This window comes from Nicotiana tabacum, chromosome 12 (assembly GCF_000715075.1).
Source record: "Nicotiana tabacum cultivar K326 chromosome 12, ASM71507v2, whole genome shotgun sequence".
NCBI lineage: Eukaryota > Viridiplantae > Streptophyta > Magnoliopsida > Solanales > Solanaceae > Nicotiana > Nicotiana tabacum.
In genome coordinates, this window is record NC_134091.1 from 108,152,319 (window position 1) to 108,177,893 (window position 25,575).

Here is a 25,575-nt window from a genome sequence, read left to right on the forward strand (position 1 = left end):
AAATTGGTAAACAAAACCTAACTAACATGAATTAAACAAACTACCAAATATCATATCATAGACAATTTAGGAATACTAATTAATCTTGGTTTAGTTTTCAATTTAACTATATATTTGCAAACAACCATCACTCTTTAATTTATTTTCTTTTCGACTACTTTATGAAGAAGAAAGAACAGATAGGGTGTGACATATATCATCATGTTCTAAACACCCAAATACCCAACTAAGAAAATCATTATTACCAACCAAAAAGAAAAAGAAAAACACCCAAATAACAAATTAAGAGAATCTTGAAACTCATTAACTAAACGGTACACCCGAATCTGGAAAGCATGTCTTTGACAACAATGTCTGTCATATGACGATGAGCTTCATCTGTCAAATGAATACCATCCCAATGCACGTATTGAGCCGGGTTAGAACAAGCTCTTACACTAGCTGATCCACACACAGTCCTGAAATTAAAGTTGTATCGTCCTCCAGTTCCGCAGCACGCACTTAACAACGTATTCTGATTAAATCCAAACGAAGAAGCACTACGAAGAAGAGTCAAAAGCGCTCCGTAATAATCTCCATAGACAATCCTAACATTCGGAAATTCACGTTGTAGAGATGCCAAACCTCTGGTCAGGTATCTATTATGGTACGAAGCAAAATCATTATAATTTCTCAAGCAACCCAATTGGTCGTAACCATTTGCATTAGAATCAGGAAAAGATGTCAAATACAAAGGAAGACACCCCAGTGGATAAATTCCTGGAACCAAAATACGAGTTGCCCCAAGCTGAATCACATCTTTGATGCTTTTCATAATACCGGCAACAACAAAAGGAACGTAAGTACGGACCTCAGGTAATTGCTTCTTTTGGAAAAACCCATTGTAATAATCATTGCCACCCCATTCTCCCATTACTATAAGAGACGAACTCCTAAGAGTTTGTGCACAATTAGAACCACATGTGGATTGTAGATGAGATTTAAACCAACCTAATTGAGCAGCCAACGGCGTATTCCATGTGGGCAGCCGAATACCCCGAGCTGCCCAGAAAGAGGAATTTAGCGCCGTGGCACCAGCCACGGCAAAGTTAACGCCTTGGCTAAAAGAAGCACGTCTGTCCAAGTAAGCATTGAGGAAGGAGAGTTTGAAAGCAGAGGAAATGTAATCGATAATAATACGGCCGTTTGAGAAACGGCCGGTAGGTCTTCTAAAGAAGGTTTCACCGTACGGAGCTTGGTTGGCTCGGAATATAATGGAAGCGCCGGGTGTACGGATGACATTTCCGGCATCAGCGAGTGAGTCACCGAGTTGGTAAACTGATCTGATGTTACATTTTGTTTGGGCAGCTGAGGGAGAAGAGAAATATGCGAAAGTTATCACTAAAAGAAAGAAAGATAATTTGGGTAGAGACAGAGAAGCCATTGTGAAGAATGTTTTTTGCTTGTTAAACTTCAAGTAGTAAATCTAATTTATATACTCCAAAAAGGAACAGAAAGTCTCGGAAACAACAGGAATATAATGTCTCTTTAGGCTTACAATATGTGGTTGTCACTTTGTTGCTTTTTGAATCTTGTATTATTTTCAACAATTTTTACCATGTGGAAATAAAGTACGTAAAGTTTTATTATTATTATAACATGTTTGTGGTCAGGGTATCACATATTAATATATGTCAAAAATTATACATTTTCTATTAACTAATTGTATTTACTTTAAAACTTGCTACTATGTATTATTTTTCCAAAATTAATATATGAGGTGTTGTGTAGATGGAAGTACCTCGATTTGCACACGAAGTGTAGAGTGTAGTATGAGTACAATCAACCTCATGTATTCAATAAGTAACAACACTCTTGGGTTAAAAGCAATGAAAAGATCAGAAACAATACTCAGATAGCAATATCAATAACCAGAAACATTTCAGAATATAAAGGAAAACAGTAGAAACAGGTAGCTCAATGATATTATGTTCAGCTTGTTCACATTTCAGAAATTTAGGCATGCTTCCCATTTAAGCCCAATACGGATAAAATATTTTTTTTATCGGCTAGCATGAGAAAAAGTATATCTTTATGCCTACATGTCAAATATACGTATCAAATCCGAGTAAAGAATACTTACCCCGATCCAAATCGTGAAAATCACCTTCAAAATCTCTCAAAACCGAGCTCTACAACTCACAAAATGTTAAAACGGATAAGGGTCTGATTTGCCCCTCTACTATCATAAATAGGTCTTATTTATCCTCCGTTTAAATTTTTTATCAAACCTATCCTTACCGTTATTCATTAGGTTCATATTTACCCCTTATACGTTAAAAAGGGTTACATTTATCCTTCGTTATACTTTAAGATCATATTTACCTCTTTACTCTTCAAAAAGGGTTACATTTGCCCTTCGTTATACATTCTTTACATATTTATCCTTACAATTATACTTTAGGTTGCCCCTCATCCGTTAGATCGCCATGTCCCACCTTTGTTTTCCTACATGGCGCTTATGTGGATTTTTTTTTCTTCCAATTTAAATATGGTTACATATTTAAGATAATTTAATCCGTCCACTCAATTTAAATAAGACACACTAACTAAAATAAATGGAAATCATAATTCCCAATCCCCTCCCCCCCTCCCCCACTCGTCCATCTCTCTTCTCCGGGTCGTCCATCTCTCTTCTCCGGGTCAGCTCCATATTTTTTGAAGAGCGATAAATTTTTGGACAATGAGTGAACGAAACTATAGTGTTATCTCTAATTGATTTATTTAATTATTTCATCTTTGTCTATGTTAATTTGTTTCCCTTTAATACTTAGGAGTTAGGAGACATGAATCACTCAATGATATTTTTGAAGTGTTTGTAGAGATACAACTTTGTAAAGTTTAAATTAGGTCAATTGACCGTGATTCATGATCCACGAAAAGTAATTTCCTGATTAAGGCATTTATGAAGATTGTGCGAAATACAATAGTTATAGCAGCGGTAACATATTGGCAAACAATAATTTTGAACTCAAAATCATTAATCTAATACAACTCACAATTATTGCAGTAACCAAAGTAAATTACAAGAAGTTGCACAACAATGGAGTTAATGAAGTCTTATTTAAATTGGGTGGGCGAATTAAATTATCTTAAATAGGTGACCATATTTAAATTGGAAGAAAATAAATCCACGTAGACGCTATGTAGGAAAACAAAGGTGGGACATGGCGATCTAACGGATAAGGGGTAACCTAAAGTATAATTGTAAGGATAACTATGTCAAGAAAGTATAACGAAGGGCAAATGTAACCCTTTTTGAAGAGTAAAGGGGTAAATATGATCCTAAAGTATAACGAAGGACAAATATCTTTTTTTTAACGTGTAAGGGGTAAATATGAACCTAATGTATAACGATAAGGATAGTTTTGATAAAAAATTTAAACGGAGGGTAAATAAGGTCTATTTATGATAGTAGAGGGGCAAATCAGACCCACCAGACCCTTGAAATTGAGTACTATATAGTCTACCTACGCATTACTGTTCGCGAATGCGGAAGAAGCCTTGAGTTCGCGAAGCAAAAACTTCACCAACTGCCAAAAAACCCTTCACGAATGCGATGACCAAACGATCCCATGTTACGCGAAAGCGAACCCTCCCTCGCGAATGCGAAGACCTAAGGCCTGATGCCCCAGCCTGCCTCGCTTTAACGCGAACACAGCTCCCTACTCGCGTTCGCGAAGGCCACAACCCTCCAAAGCATCGTGATAGCGGTCGCCCACTCGCGAACACGAAGAACAACCCACATGCTAACCAAGAAGACTCTACGCGAACGCGACCCCTATGTCACGAACGTGAAGAATCACCCACCAAACACCAGATCAATTGTCCAAACATAAAGAAAATGGTCTAAAACTCACTTGAAACGCCCCCGAGGCTCCCAAGACCCCATCCAATTACACCAACTAGTCCTAAAATATCTTACGAACTTACTCGAAGCCTCAAATCATATCAAACAATATTAAAATCATGAATTGCACCCCAATTCAAGCATAATGAAACTAATGAAATTTCAACTTCAAAAACTAAATTCGAACCATATCAAATCAACTCCGAATGACCTTAAATTTTTCACACTAGTCTCAAATGACACAACAGGCATATTCCAAGTCCCGAAATCAAAATCCGAACCCGACATCAACAAAGTCAACTCTCAGTTAAACTTTCAAACCCTCAACTTTCCAACTTCCGCCAAAAAATATCAAATCAACCTACGAACCTCTAAATCAATATCTGGACACACGCCTAAGTCCAAAATCACCATACAAAGTTATTGGAACCATCAAAACTTCATTCCAGAGTCGTCTACATAAAAGTCAAACTCCGATCAACTCTTTCAAGTTAAGCCTTCAATCTTGGGACTAAGTATCCCAATTCACTCTGAAACTTCCCTGAAGCCAATCCAATCATACCCCGCAAGTCATAACCATAAATGAACATAGAAGAGGCAATAAATAGGACGTGGATACAATACAAAAAATGATCGACCGTGCCGTTACACATCTAGAGGCAAAGTGAGCTACCATGATGCCTGCTAACTTTTACTATTTAAATATCCATCGATAATTTCTATAGTTAAATGGTTTTAATGAAAATGCAAGATTATACCCTAGTTCCAATTTAATAGGCCGAAATATTTGGGAGGAAAAGCGAAATTAGTAAAAAGTATGGGCACGATGCCATCTTTTTGCTAGCTAACTTTAGTTTAAAACCAGTACATTGCGATCATGGAGCATCTTATTAAATATTTGAACTATAAATTTTATAATATTCAAAAATTATAAATATTTAAAAATTCTTTTTAATTTTCAAATTTGAAAAAAAATTGGATTTTAAATTTTAATCTATTTTATTATTAGTACCTGTAGCTTTTTTCCCCTGGTTAACTCTTCATTAGAATCATTACATAGGATTCGGTACCTAGGAAAATATATCAATCCAAAAAGAAAAAAGATTCCTTAAATTAGCACCGTCTTAGTATTACCGATTATTGTTGTTTCGGAGTAGTAATGTTCTTTTATTGTTTCATTCTCCCATAGTAGTAACATTTTATATCTATGGAAAAGCTGTATGAAGATTTGTCGGTCTCTTTTATTTTATGCAAATACAAATATTATCATATTGTTTCGTTCTCTATTGTATTATATTTTATATATTTAGGAATGTTCTTTAAAAAATTGTCTATCAGATTTGTTTTCTTTGAATTATATATTTATCAATTTCGGAACTTTTCGTCCCATTTAAGGTCTTCAAGTAATTGAGTTAATCCATATATTAATGCTTAAGGCATTTATTTCAATCAATGAAACGACAACTTTTAACATATTAGCATTAAATGAAAACGAAAAAACATATCACCATATGCACTGTATGCTTCTTACTTAGATTTTGTTCTATGTGCAATCACTCTAATCAATAAATCATTCTGATTAGAGAAAGTAGCAGCACTGCCAGCACATACCAATCTTTCTGTGAAGAGAATGGAGTAGATTAATATCTAAGTTTATCAACTAATTCCACAGCAAACAAAATTACCACTCCAAATATGGTATGAAACGAATAACCTTGGGTAGAAGTCTTTATCTTTTCACTTCTCTTTGATCAAGAAATCTATTTATTTATTTAATTTTTTTTTCTGAATTTTGTTCCCATTCTTACTTTTGATATATATGTGATGTTGTTGTTAGAATGTTTAAATGGACAAAAATTAACTTAGTATAAAGCTGTAAACTTCAATTGTGAAAAATTCTTTCTTTTAGGAGTAATCACTGTTTGACCAAAAAATGTAAGTGTTTGATTAAACTAATTAATTTTGCGTGATGAAGGACTAAATCTAGTTAATGATAATGACTTCAGATCTATAATCGATTAACACAAATAATGCAAAGGGCAATGTTGAGAGAAGATTAAATATGATGTATATTTAATGTTTTAGGGTCATTAATGATGGAGGAATAACGAGCAATAAATGGCAATAAATGTCATTAAAGTAAATAAGGAGAATGATTCACCCAATATTGAATGAGGTGGATGATACTCCTCTCTCACAACGATGAATGACGGACAAAATACTAGAATGTTGGGGCCCATCTCGTATCTAATGAAAAAAGTGTGAGATAACAGATAATCGAATCTCTTTGGAAAGGTAGTTGTTGTCTTTTATCTAGAGAAAGTTTACCTTTCAAAGAGTGTTCTTATCAGAAAATTGTATGTATCCCCTTCTTTCCCTGTTTTCTTTCTATTTATTTGGGTTATTCCCCCGTCAACCCTAAAAGTACAAACACCAAGAATATTCAATAGAATATTCTTCTGAATATTCTATTACAAAAACTAGTCGTTAATACTGCTCTTCATACTCGACCTCGGCCGTTATTGACTCTTCGGCTACAAGCCCCGTTTTTCACTAATCGACCTCGGCCATATCGCCCTTTGCGGTACTGCTTCGTATCAAATCTTAGTGAAAGTGGATTTTGACCCATATAGTTAGTCCCTCCGCTTATTGATGTCCACCCTAGGCGACCTCAATGAGCGGACTCTGTCTGTTAGGGTTGAGAAGATTTACATGAGCAGGTTGAATAGTGGCGCTTCGGACGGGATGGAAATGTGGCATTTTGTGATCCACATCCTATGGTTACGTCGTTTCATAATGACGTCATGTCATCATGCATCATTATTACGTGTTTTCCCGATACCCTGTATCATTTTCCGTGCCTCTGCCGCTTCGATTTTTGAGCTGGGCAACTGTTGTTTGCTTCCTCGGTATTGATGCCCTAACTCTTATAAATGGGGATATTCAGTCCTTAGGTTCACTCTTTGCTTTCTAAAAATCAGGTTTTTATATCATCTTCTTCCGCAATCAGAATCTCTGCTTTCTTGACCTTGCTTTATACTCCTGTCTTTACTGATTTCAGTGGTTCCTGCTACTCGGCTCTTCTGCGTTTGCACCCCCTCTTTTCATAAATAAAAATGGTTAATGTGTCTTCTAGTTCTGGGAGGGATACCTAACCCTGCTCCTTTGGCAGTGTACATGGCACCCTATGACGGCGGGGCAGCCATTGCTATAGAAGATGAGAGCCTTCCTACGGTGGAGGAAATAATTCCCCGTAGCGACAAGGCTAGAACTGACTTCTCAAAACTACCCGAGGATGACCCTGCAGCCGTACAGTCTGAGATAGACGCAACTTCCCTTCCTAATTTTAAGGTGAAGTTCAAAATTCCAGTCCACATCGATCTGGTCCCGGCTGGACGCGATGTGTTGCAGATTTATTGCCCTGGATATTGCGCATTCTATGCATATCCATTCTACCTGAGCTACTCTTTTCCCATTCTCCCATTGGCAGAAGAGTTCTGCCGCTACTACGGCATAAGCCAGGCTCATCTTTCTCCTTATATCTACAAGCTCATCCTCATGTTGACAAAGTATGTGGAATTGCTTAGCCGCGGGGTCTCTCTTCGCCACCTGATGCACCTTTTCGCGCTAAGCTTCTATAGAGGGACGATGTTGCACCTTTGTCACCGTGGAGTAAAAGCTTGGTAGTAAAGATGGACGATAAAGCAAATCGTCGATTCTGGTTTAATTACTTCTTTGTCAAGACTGAGGACGTGGTGGCGAACACGAATGGATTTTCTGAGGTGTGGAATTACGCTCGTAAGTATTTTCACTGAGTGCTCATTTTGCTCGTTCTAGTCGTAGTCTAATCGTTCTGTATTTTTCTCCTTCAGTCGAGACCGAGCCCTCTCCTTTGGTCGCGGATATTCACGAATGGGTTAGACAGCTCTTGCCTCTCATAGTGGGGATTCGCGGGTGGCCAGCCTTTTTCCAGAAGTTCGGCCCAAGCTTTCAGCGACCGGTAAGTTTGCCCATTCATATAGTGACTTTTTACTTAAGTCGTCCTAGCTTTATGATCGCGTGTTCGCCATGGCTTTGATAGTTGCCGTTCTAATCACTTTTGAATGAGGAAGGTCTTCGAAGAGGTGAAAATCTCCTGCTCCGGCATTCCGTAAATGGAAAGCCGTCCCTTTTCCTATTGCTGCGGTGAGGCCTGCTCGGTCATCAACTGCTGCGACGGGTGTTTCAACTTTGCCTCTACATCATCTAGTTGACGAGGACGATGAGGAAGGGTCGTTGCTGACTAATGATAATTTGTTTCGCCGCAAGAGGCATTCTGTCGATATCGGAGAAGGAAGTGTCCACGTGGGATGTTCGGTGATAGATAGCTTCATCATCAGAGAAATGCCGACCATAGATCTCAGAGCTGATGTCGAGCAGCCTTCCACGATCCCTCCACAGTCGGGGGCCGAGGGATGTACATTGCTCCTTGAGGCCGGAACGAGTTTTGAAGGGCCGTCGGTGCGAATACTCGACGCCTTACAAGGAGGTGAGACATCGATCTCTTTATCGACCGAGGACCCTTCCCCTCGGGTTGACAACAAGGGCAAGAGTGTTACCGAAGAGGATTACGAGACGGGCTCCGATATGGACACCGAGGAAGTTAGGATGATTGGGGAAGGACTTACCCAGCTTGAGGTGAGATTGGAAGGGAGCACGCAGACCATTGCGATCCCTTTGGACCGCGGCCTATTAGTTGATACAGGGGATGTGGTTCCTTCTCTTGGTCCACTCTGTTCCGATGTGGAGCGTAAGACTGTCGAGAAGCTGAAGGACTCCACTTTGTCGAAGAGCATAGTTGGCCTTGCTCTTAGGGTATGTTTGGTATTCTGTTTTCTTATTCACTTTCTAATGTTGATTTTGACTTTATTCTTACCCGCTTTGGCTTTTTTTTCCAGACCGGGATCTTAGAGATAGAAAGTTCCCACTGAGAGGAGAGGCGTAAGGCTATCTTCCAAAAGATGGAGCGGAAATATCGCGCATATCGTGATAAGCACCGTTAGCTTTGCCGGCGACTTGGTGGTAGTAGCAACTTCCAGGCCCTCCGAAATGAGCTAAAAGAGAAGGATGACGAATTGGTGAAGGTCATCGGGAAATGTAGTGAGATCGATGGGGTGTTGAAGTACAAAGAGGAGGAGTTCGAGGTGAGTAGGGTGGTCGACGCCCAGTGCTCTGACCTTCAGGCCCAAGTAATTTCGATGCGTGCCGAGCTAGAGGAGTGTCAACTTCGAGCGACCGTTTTGAGGGAGAAAGCAGAGTCGGCTCAATTATCAGCTGCGCGTAAAGCTGCATCTTTAGAGGATGCGATCCGTGTTATTCGTTCTTAACGGGATTGTGCAATGGAGATGGCTAGAGGAGTGACTTGATGAGCAGATTGGAGAGTTAGAAAAAGAGACCACGGACCTTAATGATAGAGTTGTTTCCCTCAAGGCTGAGAAAGCAATGTTATTGGTGCAACCGTCCTCCTCCCGCAGTGCTTTTCCTGATGTTCCTCGGGATCTGTATGAGGAGTGGATTCACGCTGAGGTCCAGCTGGACATATTCAATGATCTGATGGGGACGAGGGCTATTTCGGAAGCTGACTTAGTGAATACCCGTATTAAGGCACGTGAATCTCGGTTTGCTTGTGGCTATAGCCCCGCCATACCATAAGTTGGTGATGCTGAAGAAGACATGGAAGGGATTGAGCAGGACGCTTAGTACGACGATGAGTATCCTGGCGGCGAAGGTGGAGAAACGTGTGGAGATGGTGTTGCTGAGTTAGGTAGCACGTAGTTGTTTTTATTTCTTTTGCTTGTAATTATTGTACATACTTTTGCTGGCATCTGTTTTAGCCTTTGTAGAAGAATATATTTGAAGTAAGAGATGCTGTTTTAATCATAAAAATTTGGTTTCGGCTGTTGTCCATGGTCGTGGATTAGCAGGTGTTAATTCGAATGAGGTCGAACGTAACCTGTATTGAGTTGGTTTGAGCGAGGTCGAATATGAGTAGATTCGAGCGAGGTCGAACGTAATTTAATTCGAATGAGGTCTAATGTAGTTTAATTCGAACGAGGTCAAATGTAGTTTAATTCGAACGAGGTCGAATGTAGTTTAATTCGAACGAGGTCGAATGTAGTGTAATTCAAACGAGATTGAATGTAGTTTAATTCGAGCGAGGTTGAATGTAGTTTAATTCAAACGAGGTGGAATGTAGTTTAATTCAAACGAGGTTGAATGTAGTTTAATTCGAACGCGGACGAATGTAGTTTAATTCGAACGAGGTTGAATGTAATTCAAACTAGGTCGAATGTGATTTACTTAATTGTGGTCGGGGCCGGGTAGATATTGAGGCGATGTTCTGGCAAGAACATGGGCGGTCTTCATACATTTGTGTTTTGCTCATATTTGGCGCAATTTACATGTTTTTTGGGCTGGCATTTCAGTCCTAGTCTATCTAGTCCCTTCATTGGGTGACCTAGAGACGTGTTGAGAGGTTGGGAAATGAACTAACCATCTGATGTCTCTTTCTGTTCGCATTTCGACTTGGAAGTGTCCCCCTTGTCTCCTCGTTAAAAACCTCCCCGAGAAAATCCAATTGGGACAAAACTCAAGTGAGGGAAAAAGAGTGCGACTCGGAGGACGTTTTTTTTAAAAAGTTGAAGTATTTGAGGTGGGTGACGTTCCAATTGTTTGGCAGTAGTTTTCCTTCTATTGTTTCTAGTTGAAATGACCCTTTATTTGCTGCTGCCATGATTTTGTATTGGCCGTCCCAATTCGTTCCTAGTTTGCCTTCCCGCGGGTCCCTTGCTTGTGTTTTGGCCTTGAGCACGTAGTCCTAGACTTTGAGTAGTCTGATCTTGGCCTTTTTGTTATAATAGCGTTCTGCCTGCTGTTTGTTGGCGACCATCCATATGCAGGCCATATCTCTCCGTTCTTCAGCTTCGTCAAGCTCTTTCCTTCTACTTTCATCGTTCCTCGGCCCGCTCTCATGGGAGTATTGCAAACTAGGCTCTCTGACTGGTATTACCACATCAGTCCCATAGACTAAAGATTAGGGTGTCTCTCTTGTACTCGTCTTTGGCGTTGTGCGAAAGGCCCAAAACACTTCTGTATTGATTTATTGGAGGACTCTGCTTGTCCGTTGCCCGCAGGGTGATATGGTGTGGAGAATATTCTTTTGATATGCCACTTCTCGAAAATTTTGGCGACCTTCTTTCCAGTAAATTGGGGTCCGTTGTCGCAACTAATCTCTTTGGGGAGGCCGAAGCGACACACAATGTTTTTACATATGAAGGCGATCACTTCATGTTCGCGTATTTGGGTGAATGATCCTGCTTCTATCCATTTAGAAAAATAGTCAGTTAAAATCAAAAGAAATTGGACGTTACCTTGCCCCGCAAGGAGGGGGCCGACGATATCCATTTCTCATTTTATGAAAAGCTAAGGGGAGGTGACCGAGTAGAGATGCTCGCCCGCTTGATGGATCATTGGGGCTTATTGTTAGCATTGTTCGCATTTTTTTACGAAGTCTGCGGCCTCCTTTTTCATCATAGGCCAGTAATAACCTGCCCGTATGAGACATCTGACCAGAGCTCGATTTCCTGAGTGAGCTCCGTAGTGGCCTTCGTGGACTTCTTTTAGGACGCGCCGCGTCTGATTCGGGCCTAAGCATTTTGCTAGGGGGCCGCCATACGTTTTTTTATACAGGTCGTTGTGAATGATGTTGTACCTGGTCACTTACATCCAAAGCTTCTTGGCTTCCTTTTTATCATCTGGGAGTACACCGTCCTGCAAGTATGTAACAATACGGTTGTGCCAGTCCCAGTTAGATTTATTGTCCTTACCTCGATTTGATCTATCGATGAGTGGATGAGGGTGACCACGTTTCCTTCTCCGGTTATGCTTTTAGTTGTTGCCGCTAATTTGGCATGGTCACCTGCTTCGATGTTTTGTACTCGTGGGATTTTGTTGAGCTTGCATTCGTTGAACTCGGTCAGGAATTTGCAGATCTCGGTCTGGTATCTTTGTAACCTGTGCTCCTTGATCTGGAAAGTCCCCGTGACTTGGTTGACGACGAGTTGAGAGTCGCAGCGTAGGATGACTCGCCTCACCCCGTACTTAAGTGCTAGACTTAATCCTGCAATCACGACATCATACTCAGCCTCGTTGTTGGTCATGTCCGGACACCTTATGGACTGGCGAACCACTTCGCCTGTAGTGACTTCGAGTACAAGTCCCAGTCCAGCCCCTGTCGCATTGGAAGCACCGTCGGTGTATAAAATTCACAGATCTTGTGTTCGCGGGAAAGCGTGGGCGGGTTCTTTTTCGACTTCGGGCAATATTTTTGCGCCGAAGTCGGCAAGGACTTGTGATTTTATCGCCTTCCGCGGTCGATATGTGATATCATGCTCGCTAGATTCTATGGCCTACTTAGCTAATCTTCCAGATAGCCCGGGCTTATGTAAGATACTTCTCAAGGGGAAAGTTGTGACTATCTGTGATGACCCAAAATGTCATCTTTAAATTTAATAATTAATTATGTGTTCTAAGACCTCAAAACAAAATACTATTTATCATTTCTCGACTTGCGTGCGTAGTCCGTAAAATTTTTCGAAAAGTTTTAAGGTGAAAAATGGATTAAATGTGAATTAGAGCTTTAAAACTCAACTAAGTTGACTTTGGTCAATATTTTGAGTAAACAGACTTGGATCAGTGTTTTGACAGTTCCGTTAGGTCCGTATCGTGATTTGGGACTTGGGCGTATGCCCGGAATCAAATTCTAAAGTCCCTAGCACGAGATATAAAATTTTGATAAAGAAATTAAAAGTTTAAGTTCAAATAGTGACCGGATGTCGAATTATGTGCAAACGACCCCAGAATAGAATTTTGATGAGTCCAACAGCTCCGTATGGTGATTTTGGACTTAGGAGCATGATCAAAACTTTCTTTGGAAGTCTGTAGTGAAATTAGGCTTGAAATGGATAAAATAGGAATTTAAGTTTGGAAGTTTGACCGGGGAGTTGACTTTTTGATATCGGGGTCGGAATCCAGTTCTGAAATTTTTTGCAACTCCGTTATGTCATTTATGACTTGTTTGCAAAATTTGAGGTCAATCGGACTTGATTTGATAGGTTTCGACATCGAATGTAGAAGTTGGAAATTCTTGAGTTTCATTAAGCTTGAATTGGGGTGTGATTTGTGATTTTAACGTTATTTGATTTGAGGTTTCAAATAAGTTCGTATGATGTTTTAGGACTTGTTGGTGTATTGGGTTGAGGTCCCGAGGGCCTCGGGTGAGTTTCGGATGGTTAACGGATCAAAAGTAGGACTTAGCTGCTGCAATTTTTCTGCTGGAAATGATGTCAAAATCGGGCAGGCTGTCAAAATCGGGCTCCTTCTCAAAATTAGACTCCCAGTCAAAATCGGACTCCCAGTCAAAATCGGGCTCCCTGTCAAAATCAGGCTCCCTGTCAAAATCGGGCTCCCTCACAAATCGGGCTCCGTGACAGATCCGTAAGTTATAAAAATACGGGACTTCATCCCATTTGCTATTTTTGACGAATTGTAGCTTGAGGAGAGGCGATTTTGATATATTTTCAAGGAAAAACATTGGGGTAAGTGATTCTAACTCGGATTTGGTCAATATACACAAATATATCATTGTTTTCACCATTTAATTAGTGTTTTGAGATAGAAATTTGAGAAACTTTTAGAAATCTCATAGAAACGGATTTTTGAGATTTCAATGTCGATACAGAGTCGGATTTGAGTGAAACTGGTATGGTTGGACTCGTAATTAAATCGGTTATCGGATTTTGTGAGTTTCACCGGATTCCGAGACGTGGGCGCCATGGGCGATTTTCTAGCTAATTTCAAATTTTATTGAAAAATATAGTATTTTCTTATGAAATTGATTCCTATAATTCTTGTTGACTGTATCGAATTAATTATGACTAGATACGAGTCGATCAGAGTCGGAAAATCAATAAAAAAGCATAATACTTGGTTAAATTGGAGCAAGTCGAGGTAAGTGACTTGTGTAACCTTGTGTGGGAAACATTCTCCCTAGGATTGGTATTGATGTGATTATTGAAATGTATTGAAAGTCATGTACACGAGGTGACGAGTGTGTACACGGGCTAAATGTGAAAGGTTATATTTTTAAATTGTGTAGATCACTGTTGCGCATTTATTAAATTATTTTATCTTGTTATATTCTTCATCATTGATCTGAGATATATACTTTAAATTTGTTTGACTTTTTTCTGCTGATTGTTTTACCTGTTTAGTTGAAACTTGGTTTCTTTTATTCTGTGCATTATTTGAAGGTTGATTTTCTTTAATTAAATATTATTAATTTGAAATATTTGAAATTTTTAAACTTGATATTGAAGTAACGTATTAAAGATTTTGAAATATTATTTTCCTGAATTATTTATTCCTGAATATTTTTGTAAGATTTTCGTACTCATTGTGATGGAGCCATGAGCTCTTTATTGTGAAAAATATTGTTGTTGAATTATTTTGGCAAGTTAAATTATTTGAGCACTTGAGGTGCAAATTGTGATATTGATACGCATGCGTTGGTATAAGGTCTGGGTATTGAAACGCATGCGGTGAGATAAGGGTGGCTTGATACGCGTGGTTAGTAGGGGGAACTACTAGAAGTCATGCGGTGTGATAAGGATGACTAAAACGCGGGATGCATTTTCGGAAAAAATATTTTCTTTCAAATTAATTGTGAAAGCTCCCGCAATGAGATAATGAAATGAGATATTGTGAATTTATTTATGATTTGGGACTACGATGCGGTACCTCGAGAGTGCCCTTATTGATATTGATTTATGGCCGCAGTTGCCTTTGATTATTTGTTGTGATTTTCTTGAAGTTGAAAGGAAATTTTATTTTGTTTCCACGAGATATTAATTTCCATTATTTGGTGTAATTAAATGTGACATACTACTTGATTCATTTCCATTGTCATTTTATCTTATTATATTGTTTAAACATTTTACCATGTCATTATTTATTCTTCAGTAGGGCCAGACCTGACCTCGTCACTACTCTACCGAGGTTAGGCTTGGGACTTACTGGGTACCGTTGTTGTGTACTCATACTACGCTTCTGTACATCCTTTTGTGCAGATCCAGGTACTCTTTACCAACCCCGACTTTAGTGAATTACCTATGCACAGAGACTTTGAGATATATCTGCCAGCGTCCGCAGACTCCGGAGTCCCCTTCTATCATTATTATGTTGCTTCCTTTTTTCATTTGGACCTTGATAAATAAAGAGATTGAGGATAAAATTCTTAAAAGCTTGTGACTTATTTCTACCAGGTTTTGCGAGTTGTAATTATGTAAAGTTTCAGATTTATTTATTTCATATTTCTATTTTTATTCTGCATTGATAGGCTTATCTAGTTTTAGTGACTAGGTGCCATCACGACATCCTACGAAGGGAATTTGAGGTCGTGACAAGTTGGTATCAGAGCCCTAGGTTCATAGGTGTTATGAGTCACAAACAGGTTTAGCAGAGTCTTGCGGATCGGTACGGAGACGTCTGTATTTATCTTCTAGAGGCTATGGAACTGTTAGGAAATATTCATTTCTTTGATTCCTTATCGTGTTCCTTTGTTTATTTTAAAGTTCTAAACAATTGTCTTTCTATTCTCACACAGATGGTGAGGACACGCACAACTGGATCCGATGATCAGACACCCGCACCCCTGTTGGAACCGCAAGAGGTCGGGGTCGGGGGCAGAGGCCGAACCGGAGGCCGAGGAAGACCACGTGGTGCAGCTAGAGCACCTGCACGAACTGCTGCACCAGAGCCACGAGTGGCTCCAGTTGGAGAGCAGGCACCTGAGACGCCTGCTACTACTCCTGCACATCAGGAGACTCTTGCCCAGGTTTTGAGCATGTTTGGCACTTTATCTCACGCAGGGTTAATTCCACTTGCTCCTGCCACATCTCAGACTGGGGGAGGAGCACAGACTCCTGCCGCCAGTATTCCAGAGCCATGGGCCCAAGTTGACCACGTCCCAGAGGTTATACCAGTGCAACCCAGTTGTCCCAGTTCGGCCTAAGATTAGGACAACAGTTTCAGAGGGGAAGCAGCTCAGGCTCGAGAGGTATAAGAAGTACCACCCTCCCACTTTCAGCGGTTTAGCTTCAGAGGATGCTCAGGGTTTTCTGGAGGAATGTAACCTTATCCTTCGTACTATGGGTATTGTGGATTCCAGTGGGGTTTCTTTCACGGCATTCTAGTTTATAAGACCAGCCTACCAGTGGTGGCTGGCATATGAGTTGGATAATCCGGCTGAGGCAGCTTCACTTACTTGGACTCAATTTTCAGATATGTTCTTAAGGGAGTATGTTCCTCATAGTCTTAGAGACGCATGGCGTGCAGAGTTTGAGCAGTTGCGCCAAGGTTCTATGACCGTGTCAGAATATGCGGTCTGATTTAGTGATTTGGCTAGGCATGCACCAGCCTTAGTAGCTACTATTCGAGAGCGGGTTCACAGATTTATTGAGGGTCTTCACCCTAGTATCAGATATAGTATGGCCTGAGAGCTAGAGATGGACATCACATACCAACAGATGGTGTCAATTGCTAGGAGATTGGAAGGTATGCGGACTCGGGAGAGGGAAGCTAAGAGACCCCGAGATTCTGGCACATATAATAATTCTCGTGCCCGAGTTGCAGCCCGTCATGGTAGAGGTTATGTGAGTCATCCTATTCATTCATCACTTCCATCTTCCAGTGGTATTCCGGCTACTCCCAGACCTCATGTTCCATATTATGCACCGCCAATGTCTACTGTACCTCCTGTACGGGGTGCTTTCAGCGGACAGTCTAGTCGATCAGGCCCGAAAAAGTCTCAACAACCACATCCTCCGAGGCCTTGTTTTGAGTGTGGTGACACTCGTCATATTATGAGAGATTACCCCAGATTTAGGAGGGGTGCACCTCCATAGAATTCTCAGGCCCCACCCATTCCACAGGGCCCTCAGGCTTATCAGGCCATGATTATTGCACCAGTTGCCACTCCACCTGCATAGCCAGCTAGAGGTGGAGGTCGGGCATGTAGAGGTCGCCCTAGAGAGGGAGGCCAGGCTAGATATTATGCCCTTCCTACTAGGACAGATGCCGTTGCATCCGATTCTGTTATCACAACTATTATTCTGGTATGTCATAGATATGTATTAGTCTTATTTGATCTAGGCTCCACTTATTCTTATGTGTCATCTTATTTTGCCCCATATTTGGGCGTATCACGTGATTCCTTGAGTTCTTCTGTTTATGTATCTACACCCGTAGGTGAATCTATTATTATAGACCGTGTGTATTGGTCGTGTTTAATTGTTATTAGCAGTTTTGAGACCAGAGTTGATTTATTATTGCTCAGTATGGTGTATTTCGATATTATTTTGGGGATGGACTAGTTGTCTCCCTATCATGCTATTCTTGATTGTTACTCCAAGACAGTGACATTGGCTATGCCAGGTCTACCGTGGCTAGAGTGGAGAGGTACCTCAGATCATGTTCCTAGCAGGGTTGTTTCATTTCTTAACGCTCAACGAATGGTTGAGAAAGGATGTGATGCGTATCTAGCCTATGTGAGAGATGTTAGTATTAATACTCCTACTATGGAGTCAGTTCATGCAGTAATAGATTTTCTTGATGTATTTCTAGTAGGTGTTCCGGGTATGCCACCCGACATGGATGTTGACTTTGGCATTGATTTATTATCGGGTACTCAACCCATTTCTGTTCCACCATATCGTATGGCCCCAGCAGAGTTGAAAGAATTAAAAGAACAGTTACATGAGTTGCTTGATAAGGGTTTCATTTGGCCCAGTGTATCGCCTTGGGGTGCTCCTATCTTATTTGTGAAGAAGAAGGATGGTTCTATGCAGATGTGTATTGATTACCGCAAGCTGAACAATGCTACAGTGAAGAAAAGATATCCATTGCCACGTATTGATGATCTATTTGATCGGATTCAGGGTGCCAGAGTGTTCTCTAAGATCGACTTATGTTCAAGCTATCATCAGTTGAAGATTTAGGAGCCATATATCTCGAAGACTGCTTTCAGGACTCGGTACGGTCATTACAAGATCCTTGTGATGTCTTTTGGGCTGACCAAAGCCCCAGCAGCATTTATGCACTTAATGAATAGGGTATTTCATCCCTATCTTGATTCTTTCATCATTGTGTTTATTGACGACATTCTGGTGAATTCCCGGAATCGGGAAGATCATGAACAACACCTGAGGACTGTGCTTCAGACTTTAAGAGAAAAGAAATTATATGCAAAATTTTCAAAGTGTGAATTCTAGCTTGATTCAGTGGGATTTTTGGGTTATATAGTTTCGTGCGAGGGGATCAAGGTAGATCCGAAGAAAATTGAAGCAGTGCAGAGTTGGTCCGGACCATCCTCAGCTACGGAAATCAGGAGTTTCCTTGGTTTGGCAGGGTATTATCGTCGATTTGTAAAAGGTTTCTCTTCTATTGCTGCATCTATGACCAAATTGATCCAGAAGGGTGCTCCGTTCAGGTGGACCGAGGAATGTGAGGAAAGCTTCCAAAAGCTCAAGACAACTTTGACTACAGCCCCAGTATTAGTATTACCTACAGGTTCATGGGCTTATACTATGTATTGTGATGCATCGCGTATTAGTCTCGGTGCAGTGTTGATACAAGACGGTAGGATGATTACCTTCGCGTCCAGACAGTTAAAGGTGCATGAGAAGAATTATCATATACACGACTATGAGTTAGCAGCTATTGTTCATGCCTTGAAGATTTGTCGGCATTATTTGTACAGTGTCCATTGCGAGGTATACACCGATCACCGAAGCCTACAGGATCTGTTTAAACAGAAGGATCTTAATGTGCGGCAGCGGAGGTGGTTGGAGTTGCTTAAGGATTATGATATCACCATTCTCTATTATCCTTGGAAGGCCAATGTAGTGGCCGATGCCTTGAGTCGTAAGGCAGAAAGTTTGGGTGGCTTAGCATATTTACCAGTAGCAGAGAGGCCTTTAGCCTTAGATGTTCAGGCTTTGGCCAACTAGTTTGTCACATTGGATATTTCTGGGCAGAGTCGAGTTTTGGCTTGTGTGGTTTCTCAGTCTTCTCTTCATGATCGTATCAGGGAGCGTCAGTATGATGACCCCATTTACTTGTTCTTATGGATACAGTTCAGCGCGGTGATGCCAAGGAAGTCACTATTAGAGATAACGGTTTACTACGGATGCAATGCAGGCTATGTGTACCCAATGTAGATGTCTTGCGTGAGTTGATTCTCCAGGAGGCTCATAGTTCGCGGTACTCCATTCATCCGGGTGCTGCAAAGATGTATCAGGACTTGAGACAACACTATTGGTGGAGGCGAATGAAGAAAGACATAGTGGAGTATGTATCTCGGTGTCTAAATTGTCAACAGGTGAAATATGAGCATCAGCACCCGGGTGGATTGCTTCAGAAGTTAGAGATTCCAGAATGGAACTGGTAGAGGATCAATATGAATTTCGTTGTTAGGCTCCCACGGACTCAGAAAGTTCGATGCAGCTTGGGTGATTGTGGATAGATTGACCAAGTCAGCTCATTTAATTCCTGTGATGACTACCTACTCTTCCGAGCAGTTGGCTCGAATCTATATTCGCGAGATTGTCAGACTTCACGGCGTACCAGTATCTATCATCTCTGACCGGGGTACGCAGTTTACATCACAGTTCTGGAGGGCAGTACGGCGTGAGTTGGGTACTTGGGTAGAGTTGAGTACAGCATTTTACCCTCAGACAGACGGGCAGTCTAAACGCACTGCTTAGATACTGGAGGATATGCTTCGTGCGTGTGTGATAGATTTTGGGGGTGCTTGGGATCAGTTCTTACCACTTGCGGAGTTTGCTTATAACAATAGTTATCAGTCGAGCATTCGGATGGCTCCGTATGTAGCCTTGTATGGTAGGCGATGCCGGTCTCCAGTGGGTTGGTTCGAACCGGGGGAGGCTAGACTATTGGGTACAGACTTGGTTCAGGATGCCTTGGAAAATGTTAAGTTGATTCAGGATCGGCTTCGTACAGCCCAATCTAGACAGAAGAGTTATGCGGATCGGAAGGTTCGTGGTGTTGTATTCATGGTTGGTGAGCGGGTATTGCTCCGGGTTTCGCCTATGAAGGGTGTGATGAGGTTCGGGAAGAAGGGCAAGTAGAGCCCTAGGTATATTGGGCCTTTTGAGATTCTTGAGAGAGTTGGAGAGGTGACTTACAGACTTGCACTATTACCTAGTCTCTCTGCAGTTCATCCGGTATTCCATGTTTCTATGCTTCGGAAATATCACGGCGATCTGTCTCATGTGTTAGACTGCAGTTCGGTTCAGTTGGAGAAGGATCTATCTTATGTTGAGGAACCAATGGCTATTTTAGATAGGCAGGTTTGAAAGTTGAGGTCAATGAACATTGCTTCCGTGAAGGTTTAGTGGAGGGGTCATCCGGTCAAAGAGGCAACTTGGGAGACCGAGCATGATATGCGCAGCTGTTATCCACACTTATTCACCAGCTCAGGTACTTTTTCGAACTCCGTTCGAGGACGAACTCTTGTTTTAGAGGTGGAGAATGTGATGACCCAAAATGTCATCGTTAAATTTAATAATTAATTCTTTATTCTAAGACCTTGAAAAAATACTATTTATCATTCCTCGACTTGCGTGCGCAGTCCGTAAAAATTTTTGGAAAGTTTTTAGGTGAAAAATAGATTAAAATGTGAATTGGAGCTTTAAAACTCAACTAAATTGACTTTGGTCAACATTTTGAGCAAACAGGCTCGGATCAGTGTTTTGCCAGTTTCGGTAGGCCTGTATCGTGATTTAGGACTTGGGTGTATACCATGAATCAAATTCTGAGGTCTCTAGCTCGAGATATGGTATTTTGATGAAAAATTAAAATGACCGGATATTGAATTCTGTACAAACGACCCCGGAATAGAATTTTGATGATTCCAACAGCTCCGTATGGAGATTTTGGACTTAGGAGCATGATCAAAATTTTATTTGAAAGTCCGTAGTGAAATTAGGCTTGAAATGGCTAAAATAGAAATTTAAGTTTGGAAGTTTGACCGGGGAGATGACTTTTTAATATCGGGGTTGGAATTCAGTTATGAAAATTTTCATAGCTCTATTATGTCATTTATGACTTGTGTGTAAAATTTGATGTCAATCGGACTTGATTTGATAGGTTTCGACATCGAATGTAGAAGTTGAAAATTCTTGAGTTTCATTAAGCTTGAACTGGGGTGTGATTTGTGATTTTAGCGTTGTTTGATTTGATATGAGGTTTCAAATAAGTTCGTATGATATTTTAGGACTTATTGGTGTATTGGGTTTGAGGTCCCGAGGGCCTCAGGTGAGTTTTGGATGGTTAACGGATCAAAAGTGGGACTTAGCTGCTACAATTTTTCTGTTGGAAATGCTGTCAAAATCGGGTTGCCAGTAAATATCTGGCTGCTAGTCAAAATCGGACTGCCTGTCAAAATCGGACTGCCTATCTAAATCGGGCTCCCTGTCAAAATCGAGCTCCCTGTCAAAATCGGACTCCATATCAAAATCGGACTCCCTGTCAAAATCGGGCTCCCTGACAAATCGGGCTCCGTGACAGATCTGTAATTTATAAAAACAGGGGACTTCGTCCCATTTGCCATTTTTGACGAATTGGAGCTTGAGGAGAGACGATTTTGATATATTTTCAAGGAAAAATATTGCAGTAAGTGATTCTAACTCGTATTTGGTCAATATACATGAATATATCATTGTTTTCACCATTTAATTAGTGTTTTGAGATAGAAATTTGAGAAACTTTTAGAAATCTAATAGAAACGAATTTTTGAGATTTCGGTGTCGATACGGAGTCGGATTCGAGTGAAACTGGTATGGTTGGACTCATAATTGAATGGGTTGTCGGATTTTGTAAGTTTCGGCGGATTCGGAGACGTGGGCCCCATGGGAGATTTTTGAGCTAATTTCGGATTTTATTGAAAAATATAGTATTTTTTATGAAATTGATTCCTATAATTTTTGTTGACTGTATCGAATTAATTATGACTATATACGAGTCGATCGGAGTCGAAACATTGAGGAAAAAGCATAATACTTGGTTAAGTTGGAGCAAGTCGAGGTAAGTGACTTGTCTAACCTTGTGTGGGGGAAATTTCCCCTAGGATTGATATTGATGTGATTATTGAAATGTGATGAAAGTCGTGTACACGAGGTGACGAGTGTGTACACAGGCTAAATGTGAAAGATTATATTCTTCATCATTGATCTAAGATATATACTTTAAATTTGTTTGACTTTTTCGTGCTGATTGTTTTACCTGTTTAGTTGAGACTTAGTTTCTTTTATTCTGTGCATTATTTGAAGGTTGATTTTCTTTAAATTAAATATTATTAATTTGAAGTATTTGACATTTTTAAACTTGATATTGAAGCAACGTATTAAAGATTTTGAAATATTATTTTCCTGAATATTTTTGTAAGATTTTCGTACTCATTGTGATGGAGCCGTGAGCTCTTTATTGTGGAAAAATATTGTTGTTGAATTATTTTGGCAAGTTAAATTATTTGAGCACTTGAGGTACAAATTGTGATATATTGTGATATTGATACGCATGTGGTGGTATAAGGTCTGGGTGTTGAAACGCATGCGGTGAGATAAGGGTGGCTTGATACGCGTGGCTAGTAGGGGAAACTACTAGAAGTCATGCGATGTGATAATGATGGCTAAAATGCAGGATGCTTTTTCGGGGAAAATGTTTTCTTTCAAATAAATTGTGAAGGCTCACGCGGTGAGATAATGAAATGAGATATTGTAAATTTATTTATAATTTTGGACTACGAGGTGGTACCTCGGGAGTGCCCTTGTTGATATTGATTTATGGCCGCAGTTGCCTTTGATTATTTGTTGTGATTTTCTTGAACTTGAAAGGAAATTTTATTTTGTTTCCACGAGATATTAATTGCCATTATTTGGTGTAATTAAATGTGACATACTACTTGATTCATTTCCATTGTTATTTTATTTTATTATATTGTTTAAATATTTTTCCATGTCATTATTTATTCTTCAGTAGCGTCTGACCTGACCTCGTCACTACTCTACCGAGGTTAGGCTTGGCACTTACTGGGTACCGTTGTGGTGTACTCATACTACGCTTCTGCACATCTTTTTGTGCAGATCCAGGTACTCTTTACCAACCCCGACTTCAGTGAGTTACCTGTGCACGAAGACTTCGAGATATATCTGCCAGCTTCCGTAGACTCCGGAGTCCCCTTCTATCATTATTATGTTGCTTCCTTATTTTCTTTAGACCTTGATATATAAAGACATTGAGCATAAAATTCTTAGAAGCTTGTGACTTATTTCTACCAGGTTTTGCGAGTTGTAATTATGTAAAGTTTCAGATTTATTTATTTCAGATTTATGTTTTTATTTCGCATTGATAGGCTTACCTAGTTTTAGAGACTAGGGGCTATCACGACATCCTACGGAGAGAATTTGGGTCGTGACTCTACCGAGATTGGCTGGCATTGGAAGTAGGGTCTAAGCTTTCATAAAGATATGACCAATGCCAAGGCTAGTTTTTCGAGGTGGAATACCTCGTCTCAGCGTCGATTAGGGTTTTGCTAATGTAATAGATGGGTGATTGCGTACCTTTGTTTTCTCGAACCAGGACTGCACTCACCGCTACTTCTGATATGGCGTGGTAGACGAGCAGACGTTCTCCTGGTTCTGCTTTGGCAAGCAACAAGGGCGATGATAGGTAGGCTTTTAACTCCTTCAGGTCTTGAACGCACTCGAATGTCCATAGGAAGCCGTTGTCCTTCTTGAGAGCGCCGAAAAACTTGTGACATCTATCAGATGATCGTGAGATGAATCTCGACAAGGCGGCGATGCGGCCGATCAGCTTCTGAACCTATTTTTTGCTGGTTAAGTGTTCAAGTATTCCCTCAATGGCCTTGATTTGGTCGAGATTGACCTTGATGCCTCTTTGTGATACTAGGAAGCCCAGAAATGTTCCTGAGGTTACGCCGAACGCACACTTCTCGGGGTTTAATTTCTTCACATATCGCTTGAGTATGTCGAAGGCCTCTTTCAGGTGGTCGATGTGATATTTTTTTCTTTTGGACTTGACCAACATGCCGTCTATGTAGACTTCCATCATCTTGCCGAGTCAGTCTTTGAACATTTTGGTCACCAACCTTTGGTATGTCGCCCCCGCTTTTTTCATTCCGAAGGGCATCACCCTGTAGCAGTACGTTCCTTGGTGGGTGATAAAGGTGGTCTTCCCCAGGTCCTCCTCTTCCATGAGGATCTGATTGTATCCCGAATAGGAATCTAAGAAGCTCAGCAGTTCATGCCAGACCGTTACGTCAATGAGCTGGTCAATGTGAGGTAGCGAGAATGAATCTTTGGGGCATGCTTTGTTTAAGTCCGTAAAGTCTACGCACATCCGCTACTTTCCGTTCTTCTTTTTTACCATAGCCGCGTTGGTGACCCACTAGGGATATTTTGGTTCCCTGATGGAGCCATTTTCTAACAATTGTTTGACCTCCTCGTGGACTGCATCGTTTGTTATGGAATTGAACTTTCGCCTAACCTGCCTTACCAGGGGGTGGAACGGGTTGACGTTCATCTTGTGTGTGGCGACCTCCTTCGGGATACCTGGCATGTCTGCATGGGAAAAAGCAAACAAGATTGCGTTAGTAGTTAAGAATTGGTGGAATTTACGTGGTTCCTAAAGTTTGCGGCCGACGTAGGCTTTCTTGCTGTGGTCGTTATTATCAAGTTGGGCGGGGTCGAGATCTTCTACGGTTGATCCTGTGGCGTCTATTATTTCAGGATCTCTGATGACATCCGCTTTTGCATCACAGCTCGACCCCGACCCTGTTAATTGCTACGCATCCTCTATTTTGCCCTTCATTTGTTAGGTATATGCACAATCCTGGGCGATACGATAGCATTCTCGAGATGTACGTTGTTCTCCTCGTATGCTGAATACTCCCCACGTGGTTGGAAATTTGATGACTTGGTACAAGTTGGAGGGGATAGTCCTCATGGCGTGTATCCAATGTCGACCTATTACGGCGTTGTATGCTGTATCGTGGTCCATGATGTGAAATATGGTTTCCAGAGTGACGCCGCCGACCAGGACGAGGAATGTGATCTCCCCGGATGTTCGTTCAACTGTAGTGATAAACAACTATTTGCGTGATGAAGCGCAACACTATCTTATCCTCGAGTTTCATTTGTGCAAGTACTCGAGGATGGACAATGTACACGCCACTCCCATCGTCCACCATAATGCGTCTTACATCTGTATCTAATATTCGTAAAGTGATAACAAGGGCATCATAGTGAGGGAAAACCAAATCGTGGGTATCTGACTTATCGAAGATGATACATTCTTCGAGTTCATCATACCATTCATGAGTGATTGATCGTTTGTGCTTGTGGGTTGTGGCGAACTTTATGTTGTTGATCAAAATGTCATTGCCGCCTCCGATGATCATTTGAATGGTGCGAGTCGGTGAGGGTGGTTTCGGCGGTCCTGGGTGTTGTTCACGTCCTCGGGCAAAGTTGGTCCTCCCTCGATCGCTCAAC

At 40.9% G+C, this 25,575-nt stretch overlaps 1 protein-coding gene across 1 annotated transcript; it reads right to left on the minus strand.

Moving 5' to 3' along the window:
- Positions 1-113: 113 nt before the first annotated feature.
- On the minus strand, positions 114-1,457 carry LOC107776586 (GDSL esterase/lipase At5g03980-like). Its single transcript, XM_016596501.2, has one exon. The coding sequence runs from the start codon at positions 1,421-1,423 to the stop codon at positions 308-310; it is 1,116 nt and encodes a 371-aa protein (XP_016451987.2). The 5' UTR covers positions 1,424-1,457; the 3' UTR covers positions 114-307.
- Positions 1,458-25,575: the final 24,118 nt, after the last annotated feature.